The sequence below is a fragment of the Thamnophis sirtalis genome, unplaced genomic scaffold (genome assembly GCF_051295495.1).
Source record: "Thamnophis sirtalis isolate CommonGarterSnake01/CBP01778 unplaced genomic scaffold, rThaSir2_p1.2 scaffold_13, whole genome shotgun sequence".
In the NCBI taxonomy this organism is placed as follows: Eukaryota; Metazoa; Chordata; class Lepidosauria; order Squamata; family Natricidae; genus Thamnophis; species Thamnophis sirtalis.
The window spans coordinates 16,365,867-16,381,498 of NW_028261393.1; the positions used below are offsets into that span (position 1 = coordinate 16,365,867).

Here is a 15,632-nt window from a genome sequence, read left to right on the forward strand (position 1 = left end):
GTAATTCTTGTGTTTCTGGATTATCTTTATTTTATTGTTATTATTAGCCACTGAAATGAATTCAACTTTTGTATTTGCTGACTTGTCCCAAAGTGAGTTGTCCCGCATCAAGTTGAGTTGTCCCATTCTGTGCCTGAGGATGTGCATTAAAGTGATAGGATAGCTCCAACTTGCTTGTCCTTAGCAATTTCTAATCTTATTTTAGCTTCGTCAGGCCAAGGAAGAAGAGGTGAAACAGCTTACTCGGATCCGTGATTCCCTCCGAGGCATCCTGCAGCTGGAGAACAAAGGGGTAAAGCTTCGAGGGTCCTTTGGGAAGGCGGGGAGAGGGTGGAATGGGAGTGGGGGGCCTTAATCAGGAACTCCTGGGGGGTCTATGACAAATTGCAATGGATGCAATGATTTGCTTTTTTGCAAAAGTTTGGTTGTGCATTTTGAAGGAATGTCTGGGCACTGCACTGCGCATATTAATGTATTCTATTAAATCAGACTGCATTTATAAGTATAATCTTTGCTGTCATTGTACTTAAATACAACGGAATTGGTTCGAAATTTAGCTTCGGTTTGATTGCATTGCCTACTTTTTGGCTCCCTGTATGTGCAAACGCATACCAGGGTGGTGCGATGGCCTAGAGGTGGAGCTCTTGCCTCAGGATCAGGAGGCTGTGAGTTCGATCCTGGGTAGAGGCAGATATTTGTCTCTCTGGGCACACTGAGAATATATCTGCTGAACAAAACTCTGCATTGGCAAGAGGAAGGGCATCTGGCCATTAAAACACTCTGCTGGCTCCATTCAGTTGCCCAGACTCCACCCTGGGGTCATTAAATGGAGATGATGATGATGTGCAAACACATACCCAGGTAGCCCTCCACTTACAATGAAGGTTGTTTAGTGACCATTGGAAGTTATAATAGCACTGAAAAAAGAAACGTACGACTATTTTTCATATTTAATTATCATTGCAGTACCCCAATGGTCACGTGATCAAAATTTGGATGCTTATCAACTGGTTCATACTTATGACATTAGCGGTGCCCCAGGATCAGCCTTTTGCGGCCTTCTGATGAGCAAAGTCAATGGGAGAGCCAGATTCACTTAACAACTGCCTTGCTAATTCAATAACTGCAGCAGTCACTCCAAAATAGTGGCAAGGAAGCTTGCAAAATGGGGCAACTCACATAGCTACTGTCTCGCTTAGCAACAGATATTTTGGGCTCAATTGTTGTCGTAGCTGAGGACTACCTGAAAGCAGGAGTGGTTGGATACGTATGTGTGACGTCTGTGGATATATCGGTATATGAATTGACTAAACGAAATACAATAGCTAAAAACCAAAGTAATTTCTCTAAATTTCCCGTATCCTTCCTTTCAACATTTAAGTTCTGATTTACAGTATCCATCTACACCAGTGGAAAGTGGAGTGTGTTGATTAGTTGCCAAAAAGTTGCTGATCTCTCTTTTAGATTAAGTATTTTTCAAACTTGGCATCTTTGAGATGTTTGGACTTCAACTCCCAGCATTCCCTGGGCAGCTCAGCAAAGAACTCAGCTGGCTGGAGAATTCTGGGAATTGAAGCCCACGCATTTTAAACTTGCCAAATTTGAAGAAACCCGTTTTTAGATCGTTTGGAATCCAACTGCTCCCCCATCACCCCTGATTTGTATGCCCTTTCAACAACGCTAATTAACAGGCTCTGCAGCCCTATAAAACTGTCCAAAAATATTTTTAATTTGCTGTCTTTTTTCAGCTCAGACAAGTCAGTCTGGCAGATTGGATTTTTAATAGCTTGCTTTGGCTTGCCAGTGTGTGGAAGGAAGCCATCAGATAGTTCCAAAAAGGATTTTAAGCAGTAGCATCACCATCATGAGATGCCATGAAAAACCCTAGGAATTTTTGAGTGGCACCTGGTGGGTGCCAATAAGTGTACGAGTTACTTCTTTCTGCCTTGGTGCCTACCAGCTCTTAGCCCCATGGCACGTTAGAGATGGTTTAAAAATACATGTAATTTTTTTTGCCAACTTCGGGCGTTATCTAGAAGGAGGCCTCTTGGACTCAAATAAGTTCTATTAACTTTCTTAGAAAATAAATAAAATAAATGCTCCCACGTTCAAATCAAGGTGTTGGTTTTCACCTTCATGGTGTGAGCTGGGTTATTTGAGGGACTCTTCTCCCTAGTTATATCAGCCCATCCCATTAGATGTGGGGCACACTAGGAAACTACATTTGGTGGGTGTTGTGGCCCGCCAGCAGAGCTGGCAGCAGATTTGGACAATGAGGAGGTTGGGGAGGAACATGAGCCAGTCCTGGAGTCTGGGGAAGGCTCTGAGAAGGGCTCTGTGTCAGAGGCAGAGAGGAGGCCAGAGCCGTATGCCAGTTATCAGCTGCCTTCAGAGTCAGACATCAGTGAGGCAGACAAACAGCTGGAGCCTGTTTCCAGTGTGTGCATGCACAGAGTTGCTAGATGAAAGTGAACAGCTAAAGAACAGGGGTCGACTTGCGAGTAAGGCCACAGGTGGACAATGAATGGCCCCTCCCAGAGGAAATAAAAGAGGAGCGAAAGGGGAGTGGAGTTTGCAGGAGACAATTAGTTCGCTTAATTGGTTCGTGACTCTCTGAGACTCCTGCCAAATTTTGCAGGATACGGGCCTGGCAGCTCTCTACGCCAGATAAGGTCTGTGACTGTAAATCCTCCCTTGAAAGACTTTGCTGGATGTGAATGAGCAGAATTCACAGGAAATTAATAAAAGGGGTTTTTGTCGGGACCAGGAGTTTGCTTCAGGCTCTTGGGAAGCCTAAGTCAGAACAGTGGGTTCCACAAGATAGGTCTTCTCTGCTGTGGTGTTTGCCTTATATGAGTCATCTCTCTGCCCCTGAAGTGAGGCTGGCTCCCTCCCTGCTGATATTTTGGAAGTCCCTCAAAACCTGATTATGCCATCAGGCCTGGGATCTCCAGGGAATCCATGAGGTGGTCTGTGAGGTGACTCCATTTTTACTAACATCTCCTGTTTTCTCTTGGCCTTCTGTTTTTATTTTTATTTTTTTAAAGGTTTTTATATATTAATTGTTTTATTAATTTTATTATAAATCACCTCAAACCACTTTTTTATCCGATGAGCAGCCATATAAATTTGACAATTAAATAAGTAATTGCATATATCCCAAAGCTTTTTGGAGCACCTGGCATTCCTAAATGAATAGCAAGAAGCCAGAAAAATTGAGATCGTTTATGAAGGTGAGGTTAAAGCGGTGTTTTTCAACCCTATCGACTTTAAGATTTCTGGACTTCAACTCCCAAAATTCTCCAGCCAGCACACTAACCAGGGGAATTCTGGGAGTTGGAGTCCAGCAATCTTAAAAAGTTGTTAATGTTGAGCAATACTGGGCTAAAGGATGGGGCAAATAGCAAGATGGTAAACCAGGGCTGTTCTCTGTTGCATGGATTTGCGAACCACCAGCAGCCATTTTGTCTGAGCTCTCATAACCCATAATTTATTTCTATTGCATTCAGGAGAACCTCAACAGGAAGAACTCTGGCAGTGGGTACAGCATCCATCAGCATCAAGGCAATAAACAGTACGGGACTGAGAAGTCTGGCTTCTTGTATAAGAAAAGTGATGGGTAAGCTCTCGGAATGTGCTCTGTGCTGCATCACAGGATGGGGTGGGTGCAAATAAGCATCTTCCAAAAGGCCTTAACCAACATTTTATTTTAATTGACCCGTTCATTTCTGAGATGTCATCATTTGTCAAGGGCTCACACTCTCTCCCCTCCCTGTTTTCGAGGGCAACCTGTAGGCTGCCCTCCCTCAGTTCTTCTTTCCAAACCTATCATCACCTCATCAAGAGGGCATCGTTCAGAAATCTAGAGACGTGGGCATAGCTCCAGAAATGGATTTTCATGTAGGTCACTTTTATTTCTTACCTCTGAGATAGAGATAGTAGGCCTACGATATTTTGCTTGGGAAAGTCCTCACCACGACAGGAACTGTTTAGTGAGGAGGTAGTGTGAGGAGGTCATCAAAGGTAATGTTTTCAGAAAATGAATTGTTTCAGGAATACTGGAATCTCATTTGTTTCCCTTGGATCAGACCACGTCTGCCATAAATCGTGTAGAACCAGCCCTGGAATTTACCAGACTGACATTGTCTGGAAGGTTTAAAAAAAAAAAAACCATTCTTCTCTTTCCTGGAAAGTTCCATTCCCTAAATTGTATATTTTGCACATTCCTGTTTGATTTTTACAGTGCTAAAGCCTTTTACTCAATTTCTTTCTTTTTTAACCACCTGTTTGCTTAATGATAGATTTGGGCAGCCTATACATTTAGTAGTAGACAGATAGACAGATTCATTCCTGAAGGTATGCACTCGGGCATAAAATCCTCTTACCTTTGCTACCTGTTCGGAACTGGGAGCTCACCAGAGGTGGGTTCCCACCGGTTCGGTCTGGTTCGGCTGAGTAGCTAGTAACTCGGCCAGCCACGCCCCTGAACCGGTTCTATCTGCAACGCCTTAGAGATTGCCATCTTGTTTTTTGCTTCTGCGCATGCGCAGAAGCTTTTTTATACTACTGTGCATGCGCGCATAGCATGCATCAAGCATGCATATTGTGCATCAAGCGTGCATAGCGCACATCAAGCACACGCGAAGCATGTCACCAGCAGTAGAAGAAGCTGGAACCCACCTCAGGAGCGTGTGTATGCATGCCCAAAGCGTCCGTGATGATGTCTGGGCGGGTGGGCGGAGCCTCCCACTGCCGCTACCGGTTCGCCCAAACTGGGGCGAACCGGCAGAATGCCACCTCTGGATGCACTGCTACCAAGGGGTGGCAACCCTGGATCTACAAGAACAGGAATTATGTGGCCTCTGACACAGGCTAATTCTCAATATTGTGTTCATTTGTCTTTCCTCTTTGCTTGCCCTAGAATTCGGAAAGTGTGGCAGAAGAGAAAGTGTGGGGTGAAATACGGATGTCTCACTATTTCTCACAGCACAGTAAGTGGGGTAGAGGGTGGAACTCCTTCGCTGAAAAATTACAGATTAAAATTGCTTTTTGTTGATGCACCCTTGGGGGATGTTCAAAGAAGTCTCTTCATACGCTTAACCTGGCTCTGGTGTTGTCCACGTTTTGGCTTTGAACAGCACATCGAACCATGCATTAACCGAGCAGGATGGATGCAAAGAAGGTTCTAAGACTGGACAAAAGAACTAATAGAGCGAAGTGCGTTGTATGAACATAGTTGATCGGCTTGTCTAGAGCACTCCATATCCTTCTGGATATACTATTCCATAGGATTATCCCCAGCACAGCATAGTTCTGAAAGAGGTTCTGGTGTGTTCTGGAAATAAACAGAACATTCTAGAATTCTCCAGAACTGAGGACTTTTGCACACCTCTCTTTATACTGACCTGATTAAACCTATTGCCTGAACATAGCCAATGAGAATGGCATGGGAAAGGTCCAGTATGTTATTTGATTGTGCCCTCCAAGCAGGGGTGGGTTCCTGCCAGTTCTAACCTCTTCTATAGAAGAGGTTCCACAAATCTACAGTGCCGTTCAGAACCGGTTCCAGCTCCCTCCCCCAGCCCGTCCGCACATCATCAAGATGAAGAGCGAGAGGAGGAATTCTGGGAGTTGAAGTCCACAAGTCTTAAAGCTGTCAAATTTGAACACCCCTGAGGTTTTTTTTCTAAAGGGTTAGGGGTGCAAGGGTCTTGTAACTTGACAGCTTTAAGACTTGTGTGCTTCAAATGCCAGAGTTTCTGAGCCAACATTTTGGTTGCTAAGCAAGAGCGTTGTTAAGTGAATTTCACCACGTTTTACAAGTTGGCCACGCCCACCCAGTCACATGGCTGGCAAGCCACTCCCACCCGGTCACATGGCCGGCAAGCCACTCCCACAAAGCAGGCCACATCTACAGAAGAGGTTCTAAAAACATTTGAAACCCACCACTGCCTTCAAGGAGAGTGCAAGGTACTATTTCCTGTACAGGGTATACATCATATTCTTATGGAATGTGCTCTGGCAAGCTCCAGGTCTTCGCACATGAAGAATTTAAAGATGTAATCCATCATGGCTGTCTGGGTCCCTGCACAGTAGATTTCCCTGCAGAGATGGTGGCAAATGAATAACGTTGGCTACCTATCTTGCAGGGGTGAAATTCAGCAGGTTCTGACAAGTTCTGGAGAACTGGTAGCGGAAATTTTGAGTAGTTCGGAGAACCGGCAAATGCCACCTCTGGCTGGCCCCAGAGTGGGGAAGGAATGGTGATTTTGCAGTATATTTCCCACCAAGCCATGCCCACAGAACCAGTAGTAAAAAAAAATTGAATTTCACCCCTGCTATCTTGCCTTGGCTAAAAAACTTTTAGGGGAAAAAAACCAGCCATTCATGAACATTGAAAACGAGTGAGTAAAGCTTAGAGAGAAATGGAATAAAAAGTGGAAGAGAAAAATACAGGTCGCTATTTAAAAACCTTGTAAATTACACACGAATCCACTGAGATTGCCTATACGACAGCAAATTTTCCAGACAAGTCTTAAGAAATTAATTTATGGAGAAATTTGGTGAATTTCTTTATAATTCCAGGCTTTTTCAACTTTCAGTCTTCATCTGATTATATTATCTGGTTTACACCCGGTTGCGTTCTTCTTTGCTGCACAGCAAATAAACATCTGTAATGTAGAATAAGAGCAAATGTCAGTAATTTGATTTATTGGTCATATTTCTCCACTATTATTCAATTCTGAGAATGTGATAAAAGAATGAGGAAATATAGCTTAGTCCTCGAATTACAACAGTTCATACAGTGACTATTCGAGAATACAACGGCACTGAAAAAAGTGACCTTTGACTGTTTTTCACACTTACAACCAGCCCAGCATTCCCATGGTCGTATGATCAAAATTCAGACGCGTGGCAACTGACTCATATTTATGACAGTTGCAGTGTCCTGAAGTCACGGGATCCACTTTAGTGACCGTCTGAAAAGCAAAGTCAATGGGGAAGCCAGATTCGCTTAACGACCGTGTTACTAAATTGCAGTGCAGTCACTTAACAACGGTGGCAGGGAAGGTCGTAAAATGGGGCAAAAATTCACTCAACCAATGTCTCGCTTAGCAACAGAAATTTTGGCCTCAGCTGTGGTTGTAAGTTGAGGACTACCTGTAATATTTGTATTTGATGAAGCTCCTGGTCCCTTATCCCAACTTTTCCTGAACAGATAAACCGTCCTCCAGTAAAGTTAAATCTCTTGACTTGCCAAGTGAGGCCGCATCCAGAGGATAAAAAGTCCTTTGATCTTGTGACACGTAAGTAAACATTTTATCACAATACTTGGGCTGCATTGTCCTCTTTAAATATCTTGCACCGGAATCAGTGGTGGGTTCCAGCCGGTACGGCCCGGTACGGGGGCACTGGTAGTAACCGGGAGCAGCTGACAGAATACCGGTACGGTGGCTCATTTGGCCTACCTGCCCACGTTCTATACTAGTTTTTAAAGCAACCGGCCAATTGTGCACGTGCGCACTGCGTGCGGCACCTTTGCGAGCTCCAACAAGCAGCTGGGTGTCGCAGAGGCAGTGGAGTGCGCATTCGTGTGCACAAAAAAAAGACGCACAGCCCCGTAAGCACCGCAACAGTAGCGACGGGGAGAGGAACCCACCACTGACTGGAATAGCTGAGGACAGAATGCTTTTTCTCATATTTCTTTCACAATAAGTTTAAAATTGGTTGGTTATTTGAAGCGAGGAGAACTGGATTAAAGTGGAAAGAAATTGTTATCGCCCGCCCACTTATCATAGCTATGAAATGTAGAGGGTTTTTTTTCTACAGCGAAACATATGCAGGTCTCTACGTAGGAGTAGCCGCCGTCTCTGTGCCGGTAGCAATCGTCATTCTGTCTGCACTGCTCATGAATTTTGCTCTGTGTGCCTGAGTGTCTCAGGGAAGCCAGTAATAAGCACTGTCCGGATATAGTTAATTTTTCTACCAGGTTTGAATCCCCAGGACAAGGGTTTCAGACTGTGCCTAGACGAGCCTCAAATTGCATGGCTAAAATTCAGAGACAAAATTTCCAAAATCCTGTTGCATGATTCCAAAGTACACTATATTGCCAAAAGTATTCGCTCACCCATCCAAATAATCAGAATCAGGAGTTCCAATCACTTCCATGGCCACAGGGGCATAAAATCAAGTACCTAGGCATGCAGACTGTTTTGACACACTTTTCTGAAAGAATGGGTGGCTCTCAGGAGCTCAGTGAATTCCAGCGTGGAACTGTGATAGGATGCCACCTGTGCAACAAATCCAGTCGTGAAATTTCCTCGCTCCTAAATATTACACAGTCAACTGTCAGCTGTATTATAAGAACGTGGAAGTGTTTGGGAACGAGAGCAACTCAGCCACGAAGTGGTAGGCCACGTAAACTCGTCCAACATCAGTGTGTGACCTCACAAATGCGCTTCTGGAAGAATGGTCAAAAATTCCCATAAACACACTCCTGAACCTTGTGGACAGCCTTCCCAGAAGAGTTGAAGCTGTTATAGCTGCAAAGGGTGGACCAATGTCATATTGAACCCTATGGATTAGGAATGGGATGTCACTTAAAGTAAGTTCATATGCGAGTAAAAGCAGGTAGCGAATACTTTTGGCAATATAGTGTATTTTAGGATAAATAAGCAAGGGTTTTTCGAACTCTCTCCCAGCCCTATAACCATTTTTATTTACAAAACAAGGTTGCCCAAAAGAAGGAATCTTGCTGTTGAATTCTTACAATGTAATTTTGGGCTGTTGGGGAAGGGAGCAAGGATATTACCTATGCACCACTCTCTGTCTCCCATTCTTTTTCTTTAGAAAAAGCTGGAAAAAAACAGTACAAGCTATGTTGCATATTTAATATTTGCTTTCATTATGCACTCTCTCCAGCCTCTCTCACTAACTGCCACCACTGATATTTATTCATTTCTTTTTTTAAAAAAAAATCATTTTTATTAAACATTTTTACCTTTAAAAATAGCGTGACCCATCAAATGCGCGCACGTCAAAAGCGCGCTGACAAAACCGCAGCGAGAAAACAGCGAGGATGAAATCGCGCCCACAGATGCGTGCCGATAAATGTGCGCCGATGAAAGTGTGATTAGGGTTAAGGTAAGGGTTAGGGTTAGCTTTAGGGTTAGGGTATTACGTTGTTTCGCGTTGTATCTTGATGGTGCACTTTCATTGGCGCGCATTGGCGCACGCTTCTGTGGGCGCGATTTCATCCTCGCTGTTTTCTCGCCGCGGTTTTGTCGGTGCGCTTTTGCCGAGTGCGCATTTGTCGGTGAACCAAAAATAGGGGGTGGGAACACCAATAAAAGAAAAAAAACAAGACAAACATAACAATATAAAATAGTTATACAGCTGTTTATTCATTTCTTATCTTCAAGGGATTCTATTATTATTTCTTTTTTTCCCTTTTTTTGCAGATAACAGAACATACCACTTCCAAGCCGAAGAAGAGCAAGACTGTGTCGTGTAAGTTTGAGAGTTCTCGGTCTCCTGTTGCATTTTGAATGGGAAAACCGTGAACTGGAAATATTAGTGGAGGTGTGACGATTGGATTAGGGTAGGATGCCTCAGGTCTTCTACTTTATTTATGTCGACAGGTAGTCATTGACAACAGTTCATTTAGGGACCATTCAAAGTTACAACAGCACTGAAAAAGTGACTTATGACCGCTTTGCACACTTACAACCAGTTGCAGCCATTTCCATGGTCACGTGATCAAAATCCAGGCGCCTGGCAACTGACTCATTCTTATGACGATGGCAGTGGCCCAGGGCCAACCTTCTCACAAGGAAAGTCAATGGGGAATCCAGATTCACTTAACAACTGTGGCAAGAAAAGTTGCAAAATAGGACAAAATTCACTTAGCAAATGTTCCACTTAGCAACATGAATTTTCAGTCTCAGTGGTGGTTGTAATTCAAGGACTACCTGTATTATATTTGTGTAATAAATTCAGGCCTGGACGCTAAAAGAGAATCAACGGTTCCTTTCTGCCAAATTTGCAGACTCATCGAGCATGCAAGAGGGTAGTGAAGGCAGATGGAGAGCTGAAATATCTTGATAAAGTCACTGCAGGAAGGGATTATCTATAGCAGAGGCTCCTGTAAAGGTGGGGTACGAGTAATCTAGCACAGACATTAGCAACTAGAGGAATTTATCCAACAGGCTTAATAGCAGTAGCTGTGAGAGGGATCTTGGAGTCTGAGTGGACAACCAGCTAAATATGAGCCAGTAGTGCAGCAGCCAAAAAAGCCAATGCAATCCTAAATTGCATTAACAGAGGGATACAATCAAGATCAAGGGAGGTACTAATACCACTCTATAAAGCCTTAGTAAGACCACACCTAAAGTACTGCATCCAGTTTTGGTCATCACACTATAAAAAAGATGTTGAGACTCTAGAAAGAGTGCAGAGAAGAGCAACCAAGAGGATTAGGGGATTGGTGGTTAAAACATATGGTGAATGGTTGCAGGAACTGGGCATGGCTAGTTTAGTGAAGAGAAGGACCAGGGGAGACATGATAGCAGTCTTCCAATGTTTGAGGGGCTGCCACAGAGAGGAGAGGGTCAAGCTATTTTCCAAAGCCCCTGAAGGCCAGACAAGGAATAATGGATGGAAACTAAACAAGGAGAGATTCAACCTGGAAATAAGGAGGAGCTTTCCGACAGTGAGAGCAACCAACCCATGGAACAGAAGTTGCCTTTGGAAGTTGTGGGAGCTTCATCACTGGAGCATCACTTCAAGAAGAGACTGGACTGCCATCTGTCAGAAATGGTGTAGGGTTGGACTAGATGACCTACAAGGTCCCTTCCAACTCTGTTAATCTGTTTAATCAAAGCTGAGTTGAGACATGGGGAAAGCTGGGGGGGAGACCCTGAGCGATGACGGTTGCAGAAAACGTGTGAAATGGTCAAGAATTGCTGGAAGTTTCAGTCCAGCAACATGTGGGAAATCACAGCTTGCTCTTCCCAGATGCAAAGCAGGGTGCGTCAGATTTGCATCTTTGCGTGTTTCTACAGGGAGTCCTCAATTTACAACAGTTCATTTAGTGACCATCCAAAGTTACAATGGCACTGAAAACAGTGACGTATGGCCATTGTTCACACTTACGACCATTGCAGCATCCCAATTAATCAGTGGGACAGCTTGCCTCCAGAAGTTGTGAATGCCCCAACACTGGAAGTCTTTAAGAAGATGCTGGATAGCCATCTGTCTGAAACGGTATAGAGTTTCCTGCCTAGGCAGGGGGTTGGACTAGAAGACCTCCAAGGTCCCTTCCAACTCTGCTATTGTATTGTATTATATTGTTACCCTTGACTGTGCCACAGAGAGTCAGAAATTGGTTGCCCTTTTCCTTTTTTTCTTCAAATTACACTATATCCCCTCTTTTTCCCTCCCTCTCTTCTTACTTTTCCATTTTCTTTTCCTTTTGTATTTTATACTTTGATAAACTAATAAAAAAGTTTTAATAGTGTATTCTGGCCTTTGGATTAAATAGTCAACGCCCTATGTGCTGACTTCCTTTGTTTAATTGGTTGCACCCTGGTTGATGCTTTCTCCCATTCCCCAGGTGGGTATCAGTGCTCCAGAATAGTAAGGACGAAGCCCTTAGCAATGCTTTCAAGGGGGACCCAGCAGGCTCCGTATCCTCAGCTGGAGGCGTGGCTGACAGTGGATTGCAAGAACTCGCCAAGCTCATCATCGATGAAGTGAAAAACATGCCAGGAAATCGATGGTGCTGTGATTGTGGAGCCCCAGGTGAGTTTCAACAGCTTTTTTATGCATCCTTTTTCATGCAAAGGCTCCCGTGTGCCCAAGCACTTACAGGTAGTCCTCGACTTATAACAGGGGTGGGTTCCTGCCAGTTCCTGCCTTTTAGAACCAGTTCCAGCTCCCTCCCCCTGCCCGTCCACACGACGCTTGCCCTTCCCACCACTCACTGATTGGCTGGCTCACCAATCTCCCTGCCCGCCTCTAAGAATCCTATCTAAACCTTAAAGTCTTAAACCTGTCAAGTTTGAACATCCCTGGTTTTTTTTTTCTAAAGGGTTAGGGGTGCAAGGGTCTTGTAACTTGAAAGCTTTAAGACTTGCTCACTTCAATGCCAGAGTTCCTGAGCCAACATGACTGGAGGAGGAATTCTGGGAGTTGAAGTCCACAAGTCTTAAAGCTGTCAAGTTTGAACATCCCTGGGTTTTTTTTTTCTAAAGGGTTAGGGGTGCAAGGGTCTTGTAACTTGATAGCTTTAAAACTTGTGTGCTTCAAATGCCAGAGTTTCTGAGCCAACATTTTGGTTGCTAAGCAAGAGCATTGTTAAGTGAGTTTCACCACATTTTACAAGTTGGCCAAATCCACCCAGTCACATGACTGCCAAGCCACTCCCAGCCGGTCACATGGCCCGCAAGCCACTCCCACAAAGCAGGCCACACCTACAGAAGAGGTTCTAAATTTTTTTGAAACCCACCACTGACTTATGACCTCAATTGCCCATCCGCCTGCCGTCCTTACCTTTGAGTCCTTTGAGCTCTTCGGGGCTTCCGCACATGGAGCGTACGGCGCCTGGGCGATGCTCCGCCAAGCAGCTGGAGTGTTGCGGAGGCGTTGCGGAATATTGCAGATGGTAAGTACGCATGCGCCCGCTGTGTGCGTTCTTGTGGTGGACGCCAGGCCCCGTTGCACCGTACCGGTTGCAACAGGATCCGGAATCCACCACTGGTTTGCAGAATGAGTAGGAGAAGGAGGTGTCATTATATCAGTGGTGGGATTCAAAAAATTTTCTACCGGTTCTGTGGGTGTGGCGTGGTGGGCATGGCATGGCTTGGTGGGTGTGGCAAGGGGAAGGATACTGTAAAATCTCCATTCCCACCCCATTCTCCAGGAGAAGGTTACTGCAAAATCCCGGTTTCCTCCTCATCAGCTGGGACTCGGGAGGTAGAGAATAGATGGGGGCGGGGCCAGTCAGAGGCGGTATTTAGTGGCTCTCTGAACTATTCAAAATTTCCGCTACCAGTTCTCCAGAACTGGTCTGAACCTGCTGAATACCACTTCTGCCTTATATGTATGTCACAGCTTCTTCCTGGGTTGCTATCTTGCAGATCCCACCTGGCTTTCCACCAACCTTGGCATCTTGACATGTATTGAGTGCTCGGGGATTCACCGTGAACTAGGGGTGCACTATTCCCGCATCCAATCTTTGACACTAGATGTGCTCAGCACGTCGGAATTGTTGGTAAGTGTTAACATTCAGGTTGGAGCAAACACGTCCTTTCTGCTATTCTTTGATTCCGACGTCTTCTTTTTCGTGTTAGGGCAAACTTTATTGAGTTAGTAAAGGGAGGTGGTAGAAAATAGCACACCAAGTTTCCTTTCTCAACCTCTTGCCTCCATTTTTACCTTACTGGCTAGTCCAACATGGCTTGTGGATGCTCCTTGGGATGATATGATGATTCCCCATCCTGCCAGTAACGCAGTGGCTCTTGTCTCACTCACAGCTGGCAGTCAGCATTGGAAACGCCAAGTTTAATGAAGTCATGGAAGCCACCTTGCCAATCCAGAACAGCCCCAAACCTTCCTTGAGCAGCGATATGTGAGTCATATGGGTGTTGCTTTTGGGGGGCAGAGATGGGATGGGGGAAGGCTTTGGAGATATCTGATGAGGATGGACGTGGGGCAGAGGGTAGGGCCCCATCTCTGTTGTCAGAATACAACAAGAAGAAACAAGGGTAAGGTCACTCAGAATCACTGAGAGTTAATGGGCAGCCACATAAATCCTCTAAATAAATAAATAAATAAAACAAGGTCAGGACCTGGCTCTGTGGTTTTGCATAGGATGGGCACAGCCTTGTTTCTAAAAAGAAGAGTCTGTGGAAATTTGAACTGGCTGTTGGCAACTGCAAAAAACATTCACCTGCTCCACTCCAGGGGACTGGAGGCTAAAACATAAAGAACAGTTGCTGGAACTGGGTATGTCTAGTTTAATGAAAAGAAGGACCAGGGGAGACATGATAGCAGGGTTGTAATATCTCACAGGGTTGCAACAAAGAAGAGGGAGTCAAGCTATTCTCCAAACCACCTGTGGGCAGGACAGGAAGCAATGGGTGGAAACTCATCAAGGAGAGAAGCAGCTTAGAACTAAGAAAAAAATTCCTGGCAGTTAGAACCATTAATCAGTGGAACAATTTGCCTCCAGAGGTTGTGAATTCTCCAACACTGGAAGTTTTTAAGAAGATGTTGGATAACCATTTGTCTGAAGTGGTGCAGGGTTTCCTGCCTAAACAGGGGATTGGACCAGAAGACTTCCAAGATCCCAACTCTGTTATTCTATTCTATTCTTCTTAGTTTTACTATTTTCCCTACATTTATTTTTCACACACACACACACACACACACACACACGCACGCACACACACACACACACACACACACACACACACAAACCCAATATGCTTTTACCAGTAGGAAAACTTGAATGTTGCTACCCAAGCTGTGCACAATTTTAATAAATATAAATTTAATAAATAAGCAAATACTTGTGACTTTGCAATGTAACTCTGATATTTAGAAATCTGCTCCTTTGCTTTTCCCAGCTGGATGCTTTACCAGCCATTGTCTACCAAGATTACTTTGTTAGCCATAGATCTAGCAACTTGAGGTCCCAAAATTAATATTGAATGGTGCACGCCTGTGTAGTATACATTCCCATCACATGTATAACATCTTGGGTCATGCTTAGCAGCAGTCCTTGGGCTTCGAAATGCCCTCCCTGTGGAGTTGATATATCTCTGCATCATACCAACAGCCATTTTCAATCCTTCAGTTCTTGGCAGTCCTTGCTTCTGAATATCTATTACTTGAGGATTAAACAATGGGAATGGAGAACATAGAGAAGCACATGCCCATTGAAAGTACAGTGGTACCTTGGTATGCAACTGCTTTGAATCTCATCGAATTTGGAACTCAGTGTATTTTGATGCAAAAATTTTGTTCTGGTACTCGTTTGTTTGGTACTTGACTTGTTGGGTTTAGCTACACTTGTGACTCACTATATTATGCCTTATGGGAAAAATTTGTTTGGTACTCATCATGTCTGGTACTCATCACACCTCCTGGAACCAATTAACGATGAGTACCAAGATACCACTGTAATAAAACACAGGACTGGCTGAGCTGAGCCCTTCTTATGTACCTCTAAGGCAGAGGTGGGGACAATGGCCCTTTACGACTAGTGGACTTCAACCCCCAGAATTCCTGAAGCAGCGTGGCTGGTTCAGGAATTCCGGGAGTTGAAGTCCGCAAATCATAAAAGGGCCATCATTCCCCACCCTTGCCCTAAGGTCTCAAAAAAAACCCCAACACTTTTGGAGAACTTTTCCTCTTCCCAAATGCAGGAATACCAGGAAGGAATTCATCATGGCAAAGTATATGGAACGCAAGTATGTCCACAAAGTTACCAAGGAAGATCCTTACCGAGTCTGGGAAGCTATACGAAGCAGGGATCTCTTGGCACTGCTCCAGGCTTTTGCTGAAGGCCACGATCTGTCCAAACCTCTCGTGAGTCCTGAAGGTCAGGTAAGTGGGACAAAGTGAGG

At 44.5% G+C, this 15,632-nt stretch overlaps 1 protein-coding gene across 2 annotated transcripts in view; it reads left to right on the forward strand.

Annotated features, from left to right (window-relative positions):
• The window catches only part of ASAP3 (ArfGAP with SH3 domain, ankyrin repeat and PH domain 3), a 91,674-nt gene that overhangs the window by 63,439 nt on the left and 12,603 nt on the right, over nt 1-15,632 (forward strand). For both annotated transcript variants that reach the window (XM_087728128.1, XM_087728127.1), the window contains exons 9-17: nt 206-292; nt 3,510-3,619; nt 4,922-4,991; nt 7,220-7,307; nt 9,462-9,510; nt 11,615-11,802; nt 13,140-13,273; nt 13,536-13,630; nt 15,432-15,612. In XM_087728128.1, the coding sequence (XP_087584254.1) occupies nt 206-292; nt 3,510-3,619; nt 4,922-4,991; nt 7,220-7,307; nt 9,462-9,510; nt 11,615-11,802; nt 13,140-13,273; nt 13,536-13,630; nt 15,432-15,612 (1,002 nt within the window). The remainder of the gene's footprint in view (nt 1-205; nt 293-3,509; nt 3,620-4,921; nt 4,992-7,219; nt 7,308-9,461; nt 9,511-11,614; nt 11,803-13,139; nt 13,274-13,535; nt 13,631-15,431; nt 15,613-15,632) is intronic.